Genomic DNA, 18,576 nt, shown 5'->3' on the forward strand with positions numbered 1-18,576 from the left:
AATCTAAAGTGTGCAACCCCTTCATTGTCTTATGTAGAACGAGATCCATGATGGGGCCGCCTAGCATCAACAGATCTTTTCACAACGTGGCCCACGTACTGACAAAGGAAAAGGAGCACTCGCAAAGAATGATACCAACCAGAGCTACGAGATTTACCGGCGCTAAGTCTACCAAAGCATGTAGCATAAGGTAGATAGCGAAGATGTGTTCACGTAAAAAGTAAGGAGATTGGCAATTGTATATATAGATAGTAGAATGTGTATGAAGAAGACAATGAATCCATGTATTCGGCTGGATAGGGGGTACGAATGCGTACGCGGAGGATGGTGGGGAGGTAGGCAGAGAGGAAGAAGAGGAGGCAAAGACAGGGTAGAAAAGGGCAGGCAACGATGAAGTTGGAGCAGATATTGACTCTGACATGTTGTAGGGAGACGTATAAGCTGGCGAGAGGTGTTCAAACGTACATCCGAGAACGGAAGCCCGCCTTGAGATACTTACCGCTTGGTTCAAGTCGAGATTTTATCAAAAGTTGGAAATGTCCTCACATCATTAGTCCGCCGGGACTGTCTTCGTCACAGGCAGGTCTGAGGGATGGAGATGCCTCGTAGTCACTAACGCACAAAGCCCCTTGTCTCGCTCAAAGCAAGGCAGGTTCTGAGGTGCTGAGATACGAGGCACTGGGTCTAATCTTGCGCTTAGCTTGTGATCTACCAACAATGGAGAGTATGTTGGAGACGTTGTGTGTTCTGTCCAGTAGCGCATGGTGTGTCTAATAAGTAAAAAGCACTGAGGAGAAAGCAAGACAGAAGAAGTATATTCGGACTCCCTGTAGCGCCAACGCTATGCCAACTCCCACCCGAGTGCTTGGAATAGAATACTGTACACTGCTTCTTGACCTCAGGCGTGGCCTAGATCACCAGGACTCAAGTCACTGGCTCCCACTGATTCCGATGCTTTACTCAACTCCATGCTCTTGATCGACCAACCAGCTTCCTCTTTGACCCAGTCCTTCCTCTCGCCTAGGACTGCGATCCTAGCATCTTTCATACCTTCCACGAGGTACCGCTGAGCGACCTCACGTATCTCTTCTTTCTTGACGTCCAACAGCTGCTCGCGCTTAGTCTGCTCCATAGCCTCATCCACACCACTCAAAAACCTGGTCATGCCCTCCTGGCTGACGCTTTCAGGAGCGTCGACGCCTTGAAAGACGCTCAACTTCGCTTCCTCGAGGTTTTGATCTGTCCACTCTTTGTCTCGAGCCCACCGACCTGCGTCCCGCATGACCTTTAAGGTGCTCTGTGGATTGGGATCTCGGTAGCTATAGTAGCCAAACAAGCCACTCAGACCTCGGGAGTAAGCCCCACCGCCATAGGCACCACCCTTCTCACGAATCTCGTGATGCAGATGTTTGTGAGTGAGGAGTTGAGAAAGGATCTGCAAGGGGCCACCAGAAGCGTGAGTGTACGATACGGTAGGAACGGCGAGGGCCGAGTAGTAGACTTGATATGGTAAAGGGAAGAAGGTCGTCGGTCTAAATTTCTCACCGGATATAGACCCCTCATCTTTGGGGATGCTGGTAGACTGAGGGAATCCCGAGAGAAATTGTTGCAGTGCTGCTTCATTGGAAGAGACGGACTCATGTCCACACGTAAGTGCTGCTCGGAAGGTTGACGAATTGGAAATAGCAATGTGTTGGATAGCCTTCAACTTGGCAATGACATCGCCGAAACTCTCAATGGGAGGTCTGTTGGCTAGATCTCCGGTGTGTTGAATCTGTGTCAGACCTCCAATCTGTTCATTCAGTAGGCTATGTCCGGAGAGCCCTGCTTCCGCATATCTCCGAGCATAGGAATGTCCAGAGCCTGAGACAGCATCCAACGCACCATTCGCGTCAGCTTGAAGCAGCTGCCTGATTTTGCTTTCGGCTTCCGGACCATCGAAGTTCGTCTCCTGGAGAATGGTCCGGAGCAATTCATACATGGCAGGCACATTACTGTCCAGTGCATATCCAGAGAAAGACAGCCCCTCCACGGATGTCCTCATATCCGTCGGCGAAGGTGAAGAATGGTAGGATGTACTTATCCCGCCGGTCTTCAGTTTGATGAGATCTTCAAGCTGCTCCATGCTCTTATCTTTTGTACCAAGCCGCATGATCGAGTCATTGAAAAGCGGAATAAGCATACGTAGCTCTGACGGGAGGCCAGCAAGGGTGTTGATGGCCCGAAAATAGGTCAGTCCGTTCGTGCTGGCTTCTCGCCATTGGATCTTGACATCCCCTAGCGTTGAGTCTCGGACTGGCTTCTTCTCCATTTGACGTGGGATATCTTTAACATGGACACTAGGCAGACAGCTCACATCTTGATCGCTCGCGTTCTCTTGAACCTCAAGTAGCTCGAGCTCACGTGCTGTAAGCTGCTTTTGAGCTTCAGCCTCTCCGCCTGCCTCCCTAGTCACCTCGGAAATCTTTACCGCCAAGCGCGTAGCTTCCTCAATGGCCAATTCTTCGCCGTAAGTATCTAAAGGCTCCATGATGAAAGTCAATGTACGATCATTGAGAAGGTACTTTTCAAGTAAGTCCTCCAGGTAAGTCCCTTCGGAAAACCGTTGCTTGAACGCGGTGACAATATCATTCCAAGCTAGAGCGTCGAATGGATCAGCCCCATTGAACCAGCCTGGCTGTACTCGTTGCATGAGACCCATGCCAAAGCTGGCTGTTTTGTGCTTCAGAGCCAGCTCAAGCTGGTGCAAATAGCCGTCCACCTTGGCCTTTTCGAAGCGCTTTTGATGGACTTCACGCAACTTAGACTGAATAGCCTCTTTAACCTTCGGGAGATCTGCCTCTCTTACACCATTGAGGCCAATCGACAAGATTCCTATTTTGCCGGCGCTATCGTAGCCGGTGTTTGGGCTCCAATCTGGGCCTAGACCAGCTTCGATAAGAGCTTGGTATAATGGAGAACCGTAGCCATCAAGGAGCAATGATGACATGATGCCTAGTGAGAATGTCTCCAGTATGTTCGAAGTATCACCCATCAGCCAAGAAGTAGATGTCTTGTATTGCATGTCTTTGTCCACCAATGGATCAGCAGGTCCCTTGACAGTGTAGAATAGGGGCCCATTATCTAGGCTCGTTGGTGGCTTGATGGATGTGTCTGCTTGTATCCTTTCAAATCGGTCCAACTGCTGGCCCATTTCTTGCAGATGATCCGCAAGAGGCGTATCGCCGTAGGTGAATATTTTAGCATTGCTCGGGTGATAATTCTTCGAATGAAAATCTTTTAAATTCTGGTAGGTGAGATCAGTCATTTTCTGGGGATCGCCGCCTGAATTGTTGATATCTGGAAAAATCTGATTTTGGAACTTGATGTAATACAGATAGCTTGCGTCTGAAACCATGCCTTTCATTTCATTGTATACCACGCCCTTGAAGACCAACTTGTCATCTGTGCCGCTTTCGGCGTGACCATTCGCGATGGCTTTGGGGTTCTCAGGTCCGATCCGCCAACCCTCCTGAGTGAAGTCATTCTCTTTCAGCAGGGGATGAAATGTAGCATCCAGATAGACAGACAACAGATTTTTGAAGTCCTGCTGGTTCGTAGTAGCGAAAGGATAAGACGTGTGATCGGAGGACGTGAAGGCATTCATGAAATTGGAGAGAGACCTGGGTAGCATCTTGAAGAAAGGATCTCGAACAGGATACCTAGGCCAAGGTCAGCTCATCGCCTCGAAACATGCTTGGGCGGACATACTTCTGACTTCCGCAGAGCGTGGTGTGTTCAAGGATGTGGGGAACACCTGTATGATCTGGGGGGTTAGTCTTAAATCCAATGGAGAAGACGTTGTTCTTGTCGTCTCTGGCAACGTGCAGATATTCCGCTCCAGTCTTCTCATGCTCGAGGTGGAAGGCTGTAAGCTGTAACTCAGGTACGTGCTTCTTGCGCTTGAGCATGAACCCATGCATATTTTCTCCGAGCTGTCGAGACTGGTCGAGACTGGTCACTGATGCAAACCCACGCCGACTCCTTGGCGGCGCAGGATGTGTGCATCGTTGCCATGGTGTAGGCAACCCCTGCTTCCACCGTGTCAACCTAGAAAACACGCGCAACATCTCATGATTCGTTACCTAGGAAGAAAAGTGTCGCAAGATCTGGGAGGCATCAATTTGGACTTTAGCATCTTTTTGGACTAGTGGCGGGTGACTTCTGCGGCTTGGCGAACGACTCGAGACAGTTCATGACATGCTCTCTTTTCCCTATCCTGGATTGTCGATAGCCATACATTACATTTTTTGAACAGAAATAGAGGTCTACTGCCCTCGAGTATCCATATCTAAATACTGGGCTATCGCTATACGCCACATGTTCAAGAACCCCTCGACCCTCGCCTCCTCCATGTAACCGAGATCTTCGCCTGCCTAAAGTCTGGCATTCAATCAAAGAAAGAAAGTCATATTCGCAAGAAGTGAATTGCTATTGGGCTTGAAACTTGATACATAAAAGGCTTTGGTACAGAGAGTAGCGCTCAAGATAGACCAAGATCAAGCGCAGGGTAGCAGACCGATTGCCGAGACAGGGGCACACCGAGACAGGGGCACAAAGAACAAGCAAAGACAGCCGGGTGTCTGCATCATAGCTCACTTTACTCAATACAAGACAAATGACAGATGAACGACAAATGCACCTGAGGATCTGGTCAATCAGAAAGTGATCCTCTGGACACACCCAACCTTTTCTATCAAATCAACCATGGCGGGACATGCATCTCAAGCCCCTACAGCTCCAGCGAGCTCACGCCCTTCTCCAGCGGCAAACCACAATACATCATCTGATTACATCAATGGCCATGGGACTCTACCAGACGCACCAGCGCCAAATGCAGCTCCCGCAGCTTCGACCGGGAAGAAAGGCAAGAGCAAGAAGACAACGGATCCCAATGAGACAGGGAAGCTACTTGCGGCAAAGATAAATCAACTTGAGCTGGATGCTGCTGGAGAGAAGGATCAAGAGGCCGAGATTGGTGGGTACACTTTTACTCAAGAGTCAAAAGAGACTGTACTTGCTTCAATGAAAGAGCATGATCTACCACAAGACATGATTGCTGAGGTGGCGAGAGCCCTTGACCTGGGGCCTGAAGCCACACGGAGTGGACAAGGACTTCCAAGCCTCAAGACTATCGAGACGCTCGTGGCCAAATTCTCCCTCAATATCCCAAACCTCAGTCTAGCCCGCGCACATGAGAACTTGTTTGCCAGACCTCTGCCCATGAATTATATGGATCGACAGAAGCTGACAGAGATGCCCCTTGGGCTTATTGCCGATATAGAACGAGAAGTCAAAAAAGCAACCCGAGACTTATCGAACCTCTTGACTGGCATGGAAACACCACTTTCCAGACTTGAAGAAGTGCAAAAGAGGTACACCGGGCTGCTGGCTGATATGAAGCGCATGGAACGGGATAACACCAAGAATAAGAAGCGTGCAGACCTTCTGCAGAAAGAGAAGGACCAAGGACGGTCAGAGCTCAGTAAGACCAACAGCATGAAGGAAAAGCTCGAGAAGCTGTGTCGGGAACTCCAGCGAGATAACAAGAAACTAAAGGTTAGCTCCAAAGTACCCGCGCTCGCTTTGGATCAACACTGTAATTGACACATTTTGAAAGGACGAACAAAAGAAAATCGAAGACAGCGAGAGAAGGAGTCGAGAAGAGTTCAGTGACAGAACCAGCAATCTGTATTGGGTAATCGACGACACCATGGAACAAGCAGAGAATCCAGAGGGTCAGAAGATCAATGTTGAGCAAGATGAAATGTATGCACTTCAGCCTGAGTTTGCCTTAATGCATTTGCAACCGGTCACCTCAGATGCTAACACTCAAGTTTGCATTAGGTTCCGGCAGAAGTTCAAATCATTCACCGAGCAGTATGAGCTCCGCGAGCTTCATTTCCATGCCCTGATGCGGACCAAAGAGTGCGAAGTCCAGTTGAGCCTGGCACGTGCCGAAGAGCAACGAAAACGTGCTGAGGATGAAATGAAAAAATCACGAACACTGAACTCCCAGGTCTCGACATTCTCTCAAACCGAGACTGAGCTTAGGAGTCAACTGAACATTTATGTTGAGAAATTCAAGCAGGCAGGTCTACCTTTGCCCAGTTTATTGGACGCGATTCCCTTGTCCTGCCTTTGCTTTCGCTTTCGATTTTAATCTGCCCCCAGCAAGCATGTTGATGTTCTCAGATTTTATCATGCATCGTAATGGCGGCTGGCGGACAGATGGTCTTTCTTACTACAATTCTGCAGCCAAGCACCCTTTGTTATCCTCCATCTAACGTCTGTACCTCAGGTGGAAGAAACTCTCAATAATTCCAACGAGCTCTTCCTGACCTTCCGCAAGGAAATGGAAGAGATGTCCAAGAAGACCAAGCGTCTGGAGAAGGAAAATCTCAACCTGACCCGCAAACACGACCTCACCAATCGCAACATCCTTGAAATGGCGGAAGAACGCACCAAGGTCAACAAGGAGATGGAAGCCCTCCGCAAGAAGAACAACACTCTCGAGAGCGTGATTCGTCGTATGCAGGACCAAGGGCGTGCACCAGCGGGCGCGGGAGCACTCGAAGGCGACGAGGAGGGCACTGAGAGTGACTATGAGGAGGACGACTACGATGAAGAGGAAGGCAGCGAGGAGGGCGAATACGACGACGATACTGAGGAAGAGGCTCTGCAATCGCAGGTTGGAGCTCTTCCTACTTTCGGACCCGTACCGCCACCACCTCCTTCGTCGCAGGCTCAAGTCAACGGCAAGGTCAACGGAGAGATCAACGGAGCCACTAATGCTAAGTCTATCGTTGTGTAAGCTTCTGTGTCATGGTGAGATTTAGCCATGGCTTCCATAGCTGGCAGTCTGGATAACAGAAAGTCCACAATGCAGCCAGAGCATCATCACAATCAGCCCAAATGCTATTCTACCTTTCATAGTTTACTTTTCTTCCCACATGTAAACCCGCTACCTATTCTCAAACACTCAACTGCCTCTTCGATCATACCGTCAACGATATCCTTGGCAGGCTTAACGTCATTGATTGACGCTGACACAACCCCCATCAAGTACGGGAAATCCACATCCCTATCCTCCTCCATATCATGTTCCATCGGCACCACGCCTTTCTCCACCAACTCCCTAACCACCTCGCCCCTCCTCTCCCAACCCTCGATATATCCATTCCTCCTCACCCTCAACGGCCTACCACTAACCACCAACGTCTTCACTGTATCTCCCCACCCCGCACCCACCACCGCCTCCTTATGCCCCTGACTACACCCCGCCTCCTCGCTCGCCACAAACCTCGTCCCTACCCATACCCCCACTGCTCCCATCATCAAAGCCGCCGCCAAACCCCGCCCGTCATAGATCCCGCCTGCCGCAACGACCATGCCCGCCTTCCCGCCCAGCATAGGCGGACGGTACCGCGTCGCGATATCCACACACGCAGGGACGAGTAAATTCGCACTGATATCCCCCGTATGCCCACCCCCCTCGCCACCCTGCGCGCACACAATATCCACACCAGCCTCGAACGCCTTCTCCGCATGCCTCGGATGCCCCACCATGTTCATCACCATCACGCCCCCGTTGTGCAACCGCTGCACCACCCCCTCCGGCGGGACACCGACCGCCGAGACGAACAGCGTCGCCCCTTCTTCAACAACGACATCGACGAGCTCGTCCAGCCGCCCTTTCGTATAGTCGTGGTTGGTTTTCCGGGCAGTGCCGCCGACGGCGGGGAGCGCGAGGTCGACGCCGAAGGGGAGGGTGGGGCTGGTGAGGAGGGATTTCAACTCGCGGATCATGGCGCGCAGTTGGGCGGGGGTGTAGCCTAGGCCGCCGATGACGCCGAGGCCGCCGCTGTTGGACACGGCGGAGGCGAGGGGGGCCGTGGAGGTGTGGGCCATGCCCGCTAGGAGGATGGGGTGGGTTATGGAGAGGAGGGTTGTTAGCGGAGTGGTGAGGGTGGGGGTGAGAGAGGACATTGTTGGGAGGGTGGTTGTGTATACGGAGTTGAAGGAGGAAGTTACTTAGTTGGGTTGGAGTAGAGCGAGCCACTGTTTTGTTGTTAGTGAACGAGCTGGAGAGCAAACGGTGGGGAGCCGAGGTCCAACCGACGCATGGTCGCCAAGCACGTGGAAGAGGACATAGGCCAACACGAGATAGCAAAAGAAGTTTGTATAATCTCGATGATTTATGACCCAATATATGCTAATGCTTCCACAGTCCTCATCATCGCACAAATCGCGCACTCAAACTCGCAAAAGCATCAGGACTATGCCGACCATTTACGCTTTCCTGACTGACATGCCTTGCGCCCCCCGGCTCAATACCATTCGCAGCGTTGGCATTGCCCGTAGCCGACTGGAATGGATTTCTACTCCCGGATGAGAGCTGCACGGGCATGGTCACGCTCCGCTGTCCTTGCTTGATGCCTGGAGACAGATTCGCGATAGATGGTTCTGGTGATGGGGCAGCACTGGGATCATTCGGGAGAGGTGGCGGTGCCAGCTGAGGATAGTTGTACAATGCCAAAATGCTCGACTTGTCAATGCGGCCGGTTTGCTGAGGCTGGAGAGGTTGGGGCTGATACGGGTTAAACTGCTGAGGTTGCTGTGGTGGGGCCTGCGCAGAGTACTGTGAAGGGTCGGTCATCGAATGTTGCGGCGCAAAAGGGCTGGAGAACTGCTGTTGCTTGAAATGTGAGTGTTGATTCTGCTGCTGCGGGAGGGTTTGCTGAAAAAATGAATCTTGCTGGACCTGCGGAGAATAGGCTCCTGGCGACTCAGTAGAGTAATTATTCATGTGTTGTTGAGGTATAGAAGGTGGCTGATATTGCTGAAATGGATTATATGACTGCTGTGTATCTGGTATCTGAGGAGTTGATGCGTACGGATTTGTAGATGGCGGTAGGACCTGCTGTGTCGTCTGATAGAACGGATTATAGCTGTGATTAGGAGCGCTGTTTTGTTGTACATATGGACTAGATTGGATGTATTGCTGAGGCATCTGTGGTACTGGAGGTGTCATGGTCTGGAAGCGTGTGTCCTGCGCCGGTGGTGGCTGGCTCGGATAGCCTCCTGTAGCGTTTGGAAATAGTGGTTGCTGCTGCTGGGGAGAAATCTGCATGCCGGAAAATGCTCTTTCTAGAGGCACATTTGCCGGCTGCTCATTGGGAATACCGAACGGGTTGTATGACTGTGCTTGCGACTGGTATGGATTTGAATGACTGAAGCTCCTATTTGCTTGGGCTTGTGATTGGTCCATGCTCGGATATGATTGTTGTCCTTGCAACTCGGTGCTCGGCGCAGATGTGGCACCATTGGCTGCAAATGAAATGCCGGTCACGACACCAGTGTTCTGGGCGGTCGATGGTAAAGAGGGCAAAGGTTGACTGACAGCAATGTTCCTGGCCTGATTTGGTGTCCTTGACCTCGATGTAGGCGCGCTACCTTCTCCAAGTCTGACAAGGGTCTCAAGCGCCCGCTCCAGATTCCCATTCATGCCCTTCAATATGCTTGCATTGCGTTTTTCATCCGCGAAACCCATGGCTGTTAGCTGGGCCAGCTTCGCCTCCATCTCTCCTCCTCCGCCTCCCACGCTGGCTCCAAATACCCTCGATTGTTTGTTAACACGAATTGGTTCTGAACCGAAGCCATTAACGCTATCATGAGGTGAGCGAGGAGGAGAGGCCGGCGCGTTCCTGGACAGAGGAAGCATTGAAGATGCGCTACGTAGGCCAAAGCCAAATCGCTTGCCTGGCTTTGGTGGTAATGGAGGTGGCTGGTCTTCTGAGCTGCGGGTGCTGCCCGTATCATTGCGAGTCGCTGGTCGTCGGGAATGGCCACCAGAGAATAGCTGCTGATCGTACTTCTGTTTTATAAATTTCTCCAGTACCGCATCAACCTCATCGACATCCAAGGGTATCGGTGGCTTCGTACTCTGAGGGTTGAAGGTTCGATTGTTATTGACATTGCCATTGCGCCTCATGCTCTGTGACCACCGTAAGTGTATGGACACCGCACCCCTGGGTAAACTTACATCAACTTGATCATTGGACCAGCTGTCCATGCTCAACGATTTGACCTTGGAGATATGGGTACCGAGCTTGCGATGGAGCGAGGCGCATCGCATGCATAGAAATATGCCCAACTGAAGTCCAGCACCCAATGTCAGCCATGTTTCCTCCAACCTGTTGCTAGCAACCCTATCCACTCACACTCCAACTGGCCCATCCTATTGAGGCCACAGTCAGCATGGGAAAAGCTATGGATGCACCGAAGTAGGAGGAGGGTACCTGGATTCCTAGCTCCACAGTCTGCGCATCGGTCATTACCCGGAATGGTCTTGACCAACTCTTGAAGGGCTCTCTCGTTGCGCGCCTGGTGACGCTTGCTTAATGCGGTGGTCATATTGTGATTATATATGATGTAGATTGTGAGAAAAGAATAGAAGATGGAACCTTCCGGTTGCGAGATGCTCCACGCCGGCCGTACAGTAGTAATCCGCGTAATCCGCGGGATGAAGGAATGTAATTCAGCACAATTCGCAAAACCATGCAGAAAAGGAGAGCCTTAGCTTGGTGCGGCGTTGTATAGTTCTGAAGATCTGAATAGTAAGTTAGTAGATCGCTAAAGTAATTCAAACAAATGGAACCTAACGCTCCATCGGTTGATTCGTTAAGGTACTTTATGATATGCGTTATGATATGGCGATCCTTATGATATGGACAGATCTAACCGAATCAAGAGACCTATGTCAGATCTCTATTGTCCCCCGAAACGTGAATGTCTCGTGTCATCTGCGTGCCGCAAAGTTCTACCTCAGTTCAGTGGCCTCGTGGATGAAGGGATTTCTCCGTCCAGCCAGATTAAACCTTCAGAGTCCCTTCCTTCTTTCCCACTGCGTATTAATTAGGGCCCCCAGGCTTTTTAAAAAGCAAGGGAGCAAATAGCCCAGTATGGCGAAACCAAAACTCGTCCTTTATGTTGACGTTGTCAGTCCATTCGCTTACCTTGCATTCCACATCTGCTACGTAGGTCTCTTTTCTCTTAGAAAGCAATTGCGTTCGTGCAAATCTGTTGTCACCGTTCTCCATTCGATTCTCGGACAAATAGTCTGGTATCCTGTTATTACGGCGGTTCTTGGTATTAATTTGAGAATCCCAATGACTGTTCAAGGTGCGAACAAGATCATCACATGGAAGTCTTGGATACGATCTAATCTTGAGGAATAGTTTACTGATTCTACTTTTCGAAATAGACATCTCCCGTTTTTAAAGGATGCGATGTCACCTACGTCCCTGTGTTCTTGGGTGGGATCATGAAAGCGACGGGGAATAGACCACCTCTCCAGATTAAAAGTGGGTTTCGCTCTTACGCCTTGCGTCTTGCAAGAAATCTAAGTGTCGTATGATAGACAAGGGCGAATGGATTGGCAAAGAGCGGCTCCGCTGGGCCAAGTCATTTAATATACCCATGGCTGAGGGCATTCCTCCCGGATTCCCTGCCAACACGATCAAAGTGAGATTTCAAAGGACAACTCCTCTCAAAGTTAAGCTCATCCTCCGGCAGGTCCAGAGAGCTTTAACTCTTGTGGGAATTCTGCATCCACAGAGATTGGCAGAAACCCTTGCTGCTGTCTTTCATGCATCGTTTGCGGAGCAGAAAGAGGTCCATACCCCGGAGAGTCTCACGCCTATTTTCGAAAAGATATTTGGGGAGGAGGGAACAAAGGAAATACTGACAAAGGTAGGCATCGAGCGGGTCTGGATCCCTGTGTCAAGCTAATTCGACATCCTCGCAGTCGACAAGTGACGAGGTCAAGCAGCGTTTGACAGCTAAGACCAACGAAGCGCTTGCAGAAGGCAGCTTTGGACTGCCATGGTATGTTGGTGAGTTTCTGAAGTCCGGCAAAGCATGGCGATAAGCTGATTAGACAAAGCTACCAATGCTGAAGGAGAAAAAGAGTGCTATTGGGGATTTGATCATATTGCTCAAGTCACAGATCATTTGGGACTCGAAAGGCCAGGATCCGATAGTGTCAGTGGAACAGGCTGGCGAGCCATGTTATAATTATGTACGAGAGCAGCACGCAAAATTTTCGGTCACAGGATAAAGGACTCGGGCCCATTTAGAGCTTTCCCATCCTCACCAACGGGAACACTCATCGTCCTTCGAGGTGCTCGCACTATGGTGGCTTTCACAGCTTCCGCAGATGCCTCACAAACACAAGCTTCAACCAAACCCTGATCAATTTCCCTCCTCCTTCGTCATGCTCCTGTTTTGATCACGGAGGAATTCGGATATCTTCTCAGGATGGGCTTCATCTACAGCCGCATGGTGGCTCGTGTCTCCTTGTGCGCTTGCTTCATCGGTCTGACCGCTTTGTCCGGTTACAGATTGCTGCAGGTAACTTATACCTGTGAATTTGGATATGATTAGCACGCGGAGAGATTGAGCCCAGAGATTCCACTACTTACCCTTGTCGAGCAAACTCTGGCTGTCCCCACTGCCTCCTGTGCCTTCGCCAGCAACTGAGCTTAGCTTGTCACCTAAGCCATCCCGTCCACCAGCAGAGCTCTGCTCGTCCGCTTGCGGATTCTGGCTTTTTGGGTTGTCCATAGTGAAATCTGTCTTGGGTTTAAAGGATTGGCTCTGTTGATTGTCCATGGCTCAGGATGTCCGGATTCTCAAATTTCGTAAAAAGGATGCTCGTCGTAGCAGTTAAGGCTTGCTGCTGGGAGTGAGAGGCTTCAGACTGCCGAACGGGAGATAGGCATTGATGGGGAGTAGGCGAGTTGAACGGCTTCCGACTGTAGTCGCCGTCTTCTCCAGCTACTGTGTTGTAATATGACAATCGATGGTGTCTCCGATACATCCGCTGTCACTCCAGCTCTTAAAAGTTTCTCAGTTGCGAGACGGCGTTGCTAGAGATCTTACACTCCTGGCCGCAAAGTGAAGAAGGTGCGGACTTTGGTGGGGCACGCCAAGCCAACATCAGGCCATTCGTTCTTGCAGCTGTTAGCTACGTACACGTCGAGCAATGCCGCCAATCCCCGTAACCATCGTGACGGGATTCCTAGGTACGCGCTATCTCTGGGTTGGATGATGCACCGCCAGCGTTAATCCGCTAACTACCAGCTCAGGCTCCGGAAAAACGACACTCATCCTTAACCTCATCCCGCAACTACCGAAGACCTACGTACGTACATTTCGGATACTTCCTTTTTCGTACTGAACATGAGTCGCAAGACATATTTCTGGAGTATATTGACCTGTCCTGCACCCGAGAATTGTCTTGTGACTCAATTTTCTACCTTGCGAAGCAACGCTGACCCCGAAATGTGCGTAGAAGCTCGCCCTCTTGAAGAACGAATTCGGTGACGTTGCTGTCGATTCTCAACTGGCCTCCTCGTCTGCGATCGGAGGGGTGCAAGAACTTCTCAATGGCTGCATCTGTTGCAACCTGGTCGGTCAACTCGGAGATGCTTTGGATACCCTTCGCAAAGATGTCCATCCAGACCGGATCATTATCGAAACCAGTGGGTCCGCGTTCCCAGCAACTCTTGCCATGGAGGTGAATAGACTGGGAAGAGAGACAGGATACTACGCGCTTGATGGGGTAATCGTCGTCATTGATGGTACGTATTTTTGGAATCCATCTTTCCTCTTTTCAACCAAGTCTTGAGTATTGAGACATGTCCTGGGAGTTTCTACTCCGTAGACATGTTCCAAGGCTCAATGCAATCCTTTGCATAGGCAATACTGACTCCGAAATTACACTGAAGTGGAAAATTGGAAGGGGTACGAAGATACATCGTATACGGCAAAGATGCAGGCTCGCTACACGGATCTGATAGTGTTCAACAAATGGGAGCTGGTCCCCGAAAGACGATACGAAGACTGTTTGGACAGAGTGGGGGATCTCGAGTTACAAGTCGCCACAGTCAGATCCGAAAGAGGCCGAGTCGACCAATCTGTTCTGCTCGGGTTAGACAGTGCATTTGCAAAGATGCTCGACCCTTTGTCCAATACACATGATGATCATGACCATGATCACGCGAAGGACCACCAAAGCGAGGTCGAAGTTATTTCAGTCACCCTATCGTCTGAAGACATAATGCATCACGGTGTCAACCTTGACTCTCTCGAGACCTTTTTGCTCTCCACCCCTAAAGACGAAGTATATCGCATCAAAGCAATAGTAAAGGCCTCGCGCCCACCGGCTTCTTCTGGGGGAGATGTTGAGCCAGCGGTTATACATCAAGGGCAAACAAGCGCCAAATACATCTTGAACTGGGCATTTGGCCGGTGGACCTTCACTCCAATGAGTTCGGCCATACAATCGAGTAGTGCGCTTTCGTCTAGAAATTCGAGAAGTGGCTCGATTGTTGAGATGCCAGAGGGCCTAGAGATTGACCCTCTTGTGCGGATGACGGTCATTTTAGCCCGTGGCGAAGCCGACAAGTGGAAGAAACGCATTGAGACGCAGGGTCATATTGAATCGGAAAACGAAGATGGCAAAGCAAGACTGCAAGTCACGAAGATCCTGTTATGAACTTCAGAGTAATGCGTAACTGCGTCCGTTCATCTCGAGGAATTGAGAGCGACACCGCAGTTCTGAGGCCGAATCCTTGTCCACCAGGCGATGGTAGACGATAAGTCTGGTTATATTGACTTGGCCTTCTGGGATACTGCCGCATGTCCTGAACCCCTTTCTCCCGCAAGAAATATGCAAAGCGAAACTTTGGGGCGCGGTGCCTTTTCACTTTGGTCGCATTATCTATGTTGCTTTTTCGCAATTACTGATGCAGATGATCCGGATGAAACTCTCCCAGCAATAGATGCACTGTGGGGTTGTATCCTCTTTCCGAGAACGTACCAGGTCGAAGCCGCACAAGCGCGACTGGTTGGCTCATCCATTTATTTAACCAAAACTAGTGTATTTAAGCTAGTAGAGGAACATCTCCAATGGTGACTTCAGGTGTGGCGAAGTTGGAGCGAGCCATCCAGCTCTGGCATGCATCTTTCAGTCCTCAAGAAGTGCCAAACAAGGTCTGCTAATTGGTCACTTGCAGATTTTTTATACGTCTCTCCTCGTTCTCTGATCTGTTGCTCCTGTATGCAGAGGGTCTGTACAATTGTCATTCTTCTTTATTCAGGCCTTACCAATGGTTTGCAAGACATTGTTGGAAATGATTTCCAGCCACGTTTTTGAGAAAAAATCCCGTCACAGTGGACTCGGTTGCCTCCAACTTCGCTTGCGCATTCTTTGCCAAAATATTTTACACCCTATATAAGTGCATCTACCGTCTATACTTTTCCTCCATTGCCAAACTTCTCGGGAAGAAAATGGCAGCGTTGACCCTTTGGTATCATTTCTACTTTGACGTTGTCAAACGTGGTACTTATGTTTGGCAAATCAAAGAGATGCATGAAAAATACGGTTTGACTGTAGTCATGTCCGTTCAAAGCGTGCGCAAAGCCGGATCATCCTTCCTGCCCCAATCGTCCGCATCATTTCGTACGAACGCTCTGTGGCAGATCCAAGATTCATGGACAAGCTTTACCCTACGCAGGCCAGGAATGTGGAGAGGTGGTCTTGGGCTGCTGGCATGGTCGGCAGTTATGGGATGCCAATTGGATCTGTATGCCACAATCTTCGCCGATTGAGCCGCGGAGCCATCAGCAATCTCTTCTCGAAGACCTCTGTGCGGAAGCTTCAACCTGTGATTCTAGGTGTGATTGACAAGCTATGCAACAAGCTCGAAGTGATATGAATACTGATCAACCCGTGAACATGGAGTTTGCGAACTCCACTCTTATACAGGATGTCATCCCGGAGTACTCCTATTCCGACTGTAGCAACATGCTTGGGTTGGAAGACTTTTCACCCAAGCATCATGAGTTCCAGCAACGGCCTTCAGAGCTTGTGGACTCGTAAGAAATATTCTCATATCGTTTGACGATCTTTTACGTCCGTTGCTGCTGACACGAATCCAGAATCCAGAAATATCCCCTTACGCTTCCAATACTGAAGCCCTTCCCTGACTGGACGGTTTGGCTTACGAGTCCGCTCTTCGCCGAGATCGGCACATTGCTAAAGACCTTTGACCATAAAGTCGAGTCTATCTTCTCAGGCAAGGGTACTCTTGGCTCAGACTTGCACCCCACAATCATCACTTCCTGCGTGATAGCCCTGATCTCCCAGCCTCAGAAAAGACCATATCTCGTGTTCCAGCCGACGCCGAAAGTCTTGTTGGAGCAGGCACTTTGACCACGGCGCATATGCTTAATATGACGACGTACCACATCCTCAAAAATCCGCCGATCTTACGTATAATGTGCATTGAGTTTGGAGTTGCGATTCCCAACGCTGCCAATAATCCATCGCTCCAAACACTCGAACAGCTTCCCTGCCTCACAGCAATTCTGAACGAAGGCCTCTGCATATCATATGGCACGATCCATCGCCTACAACATGTTCACCCCAACATAACCCTGACCTTTAACGAATGAACCATACCACCGGGCGCACCTGTCGGCATGAGGTCTCTCTTCATGCACAATGACACCAGGGTATTCCCGAACCCACGCCAGTTTAAATCAGAGCGCTGGCTAGGCCCCGAAAAAGCAGGAAGACCGAAGTCTTTTTTTATTTTGGTAAAGGCCAGAGGATGTGTTTGGGCAAGGGATTGGCGCTGGCTGAGATGTAGATGGCGCTTGTAATGGTGTTTGGGAGAATGGGTGGGAGGATGAGAATGTTTGATACGGAGAGAGAAGGGACGTGGATGTGAAGCATGACTTCTCGTTACGAATTCGAGCGTTGAGAGTCGGGGTGTTCGGGCATTATCTGGTGAGGGTGGTGATGTTGAGTGATCGCGTGAGGAGTTGACCTTGGGACACACGGACTAGGGCAACACAGCTTCCTTTACTGTATTTTGGGTTCGGTCTCATCGCTTGAAGTCTGAGCGCGCCTTCACTTTTGAGTCAAAAGACCGTTCTCATTTCGCGAGAAAAAGCGTGAGACTCAGCGTCGAGTTCCGTTCTCGAAATTAGAAGCACATGGTGCACCGACCATATGGCATCGCGACAAAAACAGCGGGGGGGGGGGTATTTCCAGGGACCTCATGGAAGGTTGATGGATCCTATTCTCTTGGCGTTTCAAGAATGTTTGGTCGCTACCGCGAAGGAATATGACTGCGGTTCTTCTATTCTGAGTCTCGCTGCCGCAAGGATCCAGGAACGATAGGGCGGCGAGACGATTGTTGTATAAGTACGTGCTTTTCGGCCATATTTTCTTGATCTGGGGGAAAAGATCCAAGTTAATCAAGCAAGTTGTCTCCTTTTTTCTCTCTGAATATCTCTCCAGGCCCCTCATTTGGCTTTTTATCCACAGGATGGGTCCAGAAATACAGTACGACGATGGACCTCAGGAACCAAGAGAGAGAACATTGGAGATGTCACTACCTTCATCCCAAAATGATGATAAATCCCAAGAAGTCAAAAAAACAGTATCTGAAATTTCGCTACCTTCTCCCCAACCAATGACACCCAACAGAGCAAACCGGCCCATCGTTACCCCCAAAAACCCACCACTCTATACCCTGAAGCGCCAGAAAGACTTCCGCGACAGAGACATATACTTCGCCATCAAATGGGCATGCGGTATCCTAACCGTCGCAGCCTCCATCGTCTTCGGTATCTGGGCGCCTTTGTCTTACGAAGCCACGATCGCCGACAACGATACCCAGAACTCCATGGTCACCGTCCTCTCCAACGCCAAAGATCTGGCTTCGACGGCCAACATCATCGCGTCGAACGCACTGGACACCGCAAGCGCACAGCGCGACGCGATGGCATCACTGTACAGCACGATCGGGCTGATGGGACAGCTGGCCGTCATGGAATTCTGCTACGGGCAACAGGTGCGGTCCCAGTGATCCGAGATATGGACTTGGCAATCCGCTGATCCGGACAGACGCTGAGCGCTTGCGGTGCCTACGTCCAGGGAGCGGAGCATTCACTCGAGAGCCTGATCGATCGACTAGGACACAGGGCGGTTTCGACCACTGCGACTGAGCCGGCGGGGCCATCTGTCGCGACGGTTACCCCGGAAGGTAGGGGCGCTGAAGCTGTTCCTGATGCAGCTCCTCCTCCTCCTTCCAATAATGCAGCTTCCGATCCTGGGGCAGCAGCTCCGACGGAACAGCAACCGGCATCTTGAGCCGCTCCGTCTGAAGCGCGACCGACTTCAGGAGCGACCCCAAGCTCAATACCAGCACCTACTGCTACGAGTCCAGCAGTTTCTCCGTCAACTAAAAAGACGCCAAGGCTTCCTGTCGACGCAGTCCTAGGGATTGTATTTGGTCTGATTGGTATTGGGGGAGCTATGTTAGGTCTCTTTGTCTGGAGGATACGCAGGAGAAGACTGATGCTGTCAGGAGAGTGAGCAGATCTAGGCAGGAATCATGTTCCATTGCCTCAAAGTCTCGATGCTAGCTGTCCTTTGCTACACTCATTCTAAGCAAT

The 18,576-nt window shown here is 50.5% G+C and overlaps 10 protein-coding genes across 10 annotated transcripts; 6 read left to right on the plus strand and 4 right to left on the minus strand.

The window, feature by feature from the left end:
* Positions 1 to 898: 898 nt before the first annotated feature.
* HO173_005907 (uncharacterized protein) lies at positions 899 to 3,962 on the minus strand (the record flags this gene model as incomplete). The annotated part of the gene is made up of 2 exons (XM_037307819.1): positions 899 to 3,701; positions 3,751 to 3,962. 2 exons carry the CDS (start codon positions 3,960 to 3,962, stop codon positions 899 to 901), a joined length of 3,015 nt encoding a protein of 1,004 aa, XP_037165079.1.
* A 784-nt stretch (positions 3,963 to 4,746) lies between these two features.
* Positions 4,747 to 6,853, plus strand: HO173_005908 (uncharacterized protein; the record flags this gene model as incomplete). The annotated part of the gene is made up of 4 exons (XM_037307820.1): positions 4,747 to 5,598; positions 5,660 to 5,808; positions 5,887 to 6,130; positions 6,341 to 6,853. The coding sequence occupies 4 exons, from the start codon at positions 4,747 to 4,749 to the stop codon at positions 6,851 to 6,853; spliced, it is 1,758 nt and encodes a 585-aa protein (XP_037165080.1).
* A 116-nt stretch (positions 6,854 to 6,969) lies between these two features.
* On the minus strand, positions 6,970 to 8,028 carry HO173_005909 (uncharacterized protein; the record flags this gene model as incomplete). Its single annotated transcript, XM_037307821.1, has 1 exon — positions 6,970 to 8,028. The coding sequence occupies one exon, from the start codon at positions 8,026 to 8,028 to the stop codon at positions 6,970 to 6,972; it is 1,059 nt and encodes a 352-aa protein (XP_037165081.1).
* A 247-nt stretch (positions 8,029 to 8,275) lies between these two features.
* Positions 8,276 to 10,455, minus strand: HO173_005910 (uncharacterized protein; the record flags this gene model as incomplete). The annotated part of the gene is made up of 4 exons (XM_037307822.1): positions 8,276 to 10,036; positions 10,085 to 10,195; positions 10,263 to 10,279; positions 10,341 to 10,455. 4 exons carry the CDS (start codon positions 10,453 to 10,455, stop codon positions 8,276 to 8,278), a joined length of 2,004 nt encoding a protein of 667 aa, XP_037165082.1.
* A 548-nt stretch (positions 10,456 to 11,003) lies between these two features.
* Positions 11,004 to 12,117, plus strand: HO173_005911 (uncharacterized protein; the record flags this gene model as incomplete). Its single annotated transcript, XM_037307823.1, has 6 exons — positions 11,004 to 11,078; positions 11,306 to 11,405; positions 11,462 to 11,565; positions 11,617 to 11,793; positions 11,849 to 11,936; positions 11,987 to 12,117. The coding sequence occupies 6 exons, from the start codon at positions 11,004 to 11,006 to the stop codon at positions 12,115 to 12,117; spliced, it is 675 nt and encodes a 224-aa protein (XP_037165083.1).
* A 177-nt stretch (positions 12,118 to 12,294) lies between these two features.
* On the minus strand, positions 12,295 to 12,714 carry HO173_005912 (uncharacterized protein; the record flags this gene model as incomplete). The annotated part of the gene is made up of 2 exons (XM_037307824.1): positions 12,295 to 12,464; positions 12,525 to 12,714. The coding sequence occupies 2 exons, from the start codon at positions 12,712 to 12,714 to the stop codon at positions 12,295 to 12,297; spliced, it is 360 nt and encodes a 119-aa protein (XP_037165084.1).
* Positions 12,715 to 13,087: 373 nt separating this feature from the next.
* On the plus strand, positions 13,088 to 14,602 carry HO173_005913 (uncharacterized protein; the record flags this gene model as incomplete). Its single annotated transcript, XM_037307825.1, has 4 exons — positions 13,088 to 13,127; positions 13,191 to 13,246; positions 13,397 to 13,685; positions 13,833 to 14,602. The coding sequence occupies 4 exons, from the start codon at positions 13,088 to 13,090 to the stop codon at positions 14,600 to 14,602; spliced, it is 1,155 nt and encodes a 384-aa protein (XP_037165085.1).
* A 413-nt stretch (positions 14,603 to 15,015) lies between these two features.
* HO173_005914 (uncharacterized protein) lies at positions 15,016 to 15,824 on the plus strand (the record flags this gene model as incomplete). Its single annotated transcript, XM_037307826.1, has 2 exons — positions 15,016 to 15,099; positions 15,519 to 15,824. 2 exons carry the CDS (start codon positions 15,016 to 15,018, stop codon positions 15,822 to 15,824), a joined length of 390 nt encoding a protein of 129 aa, XP_037165086.1.
* A 20-nt stretch (positions 15,825 to 15,844) lies between these two features.
* HO173_005915 (uncharacterized protein) lies at positions 15,845 to 16,563 on the plus strand (the record flags this gene model as incomplete). Its single annotated transcript, XM_037307827.1, has 3 exons — positions 15,845 to 15,984; positions 16,048 to 16,190; positions 16,256 to 16,563. 3 exons carry the CDS (start codon positions 15,845 to 15,847, stop codon positions 16,561 to 16,563), a joined length of 591 nt encoding a protein of 196 aa, XP_037165087.1.
* An 881-nt stretch (positions 16,564 to 17,444) lies between these two features.
* Positions 17,445 to 18,271, plus strand: HO173_005916 (uncharacterized protein; the record flags this gene model as incomplete). Its single annotated transcript, XM_037307828.1, has 2 exons — positions 17,445 to 17,972; positions 18,026 to 18,271. 2 exons carry the CDS (start codon positions 17,445 to 17,447, stop codon positions 18,269 to 18,271), a joined length of 774 nt encoding a protein of 257 aa, XP_037165088.1.
* Between the last annotated feature and the right edge of the window lie 305 nt (positions 18,272 to 18,576).

This window comes from Letharia columbiana (assembly GCF_014066305.1).
Source record: "Letharia columbiana isolate WasteWater2 chromosome Unknown Sc0000017_s0, whole genome shotgun sequence".
NCBI lineage: Eukaryota > Fungi > Ascomycota > Lecanoromycetes > Lecanorales > Parmeliaceae > Letharia > Letharia columbiana.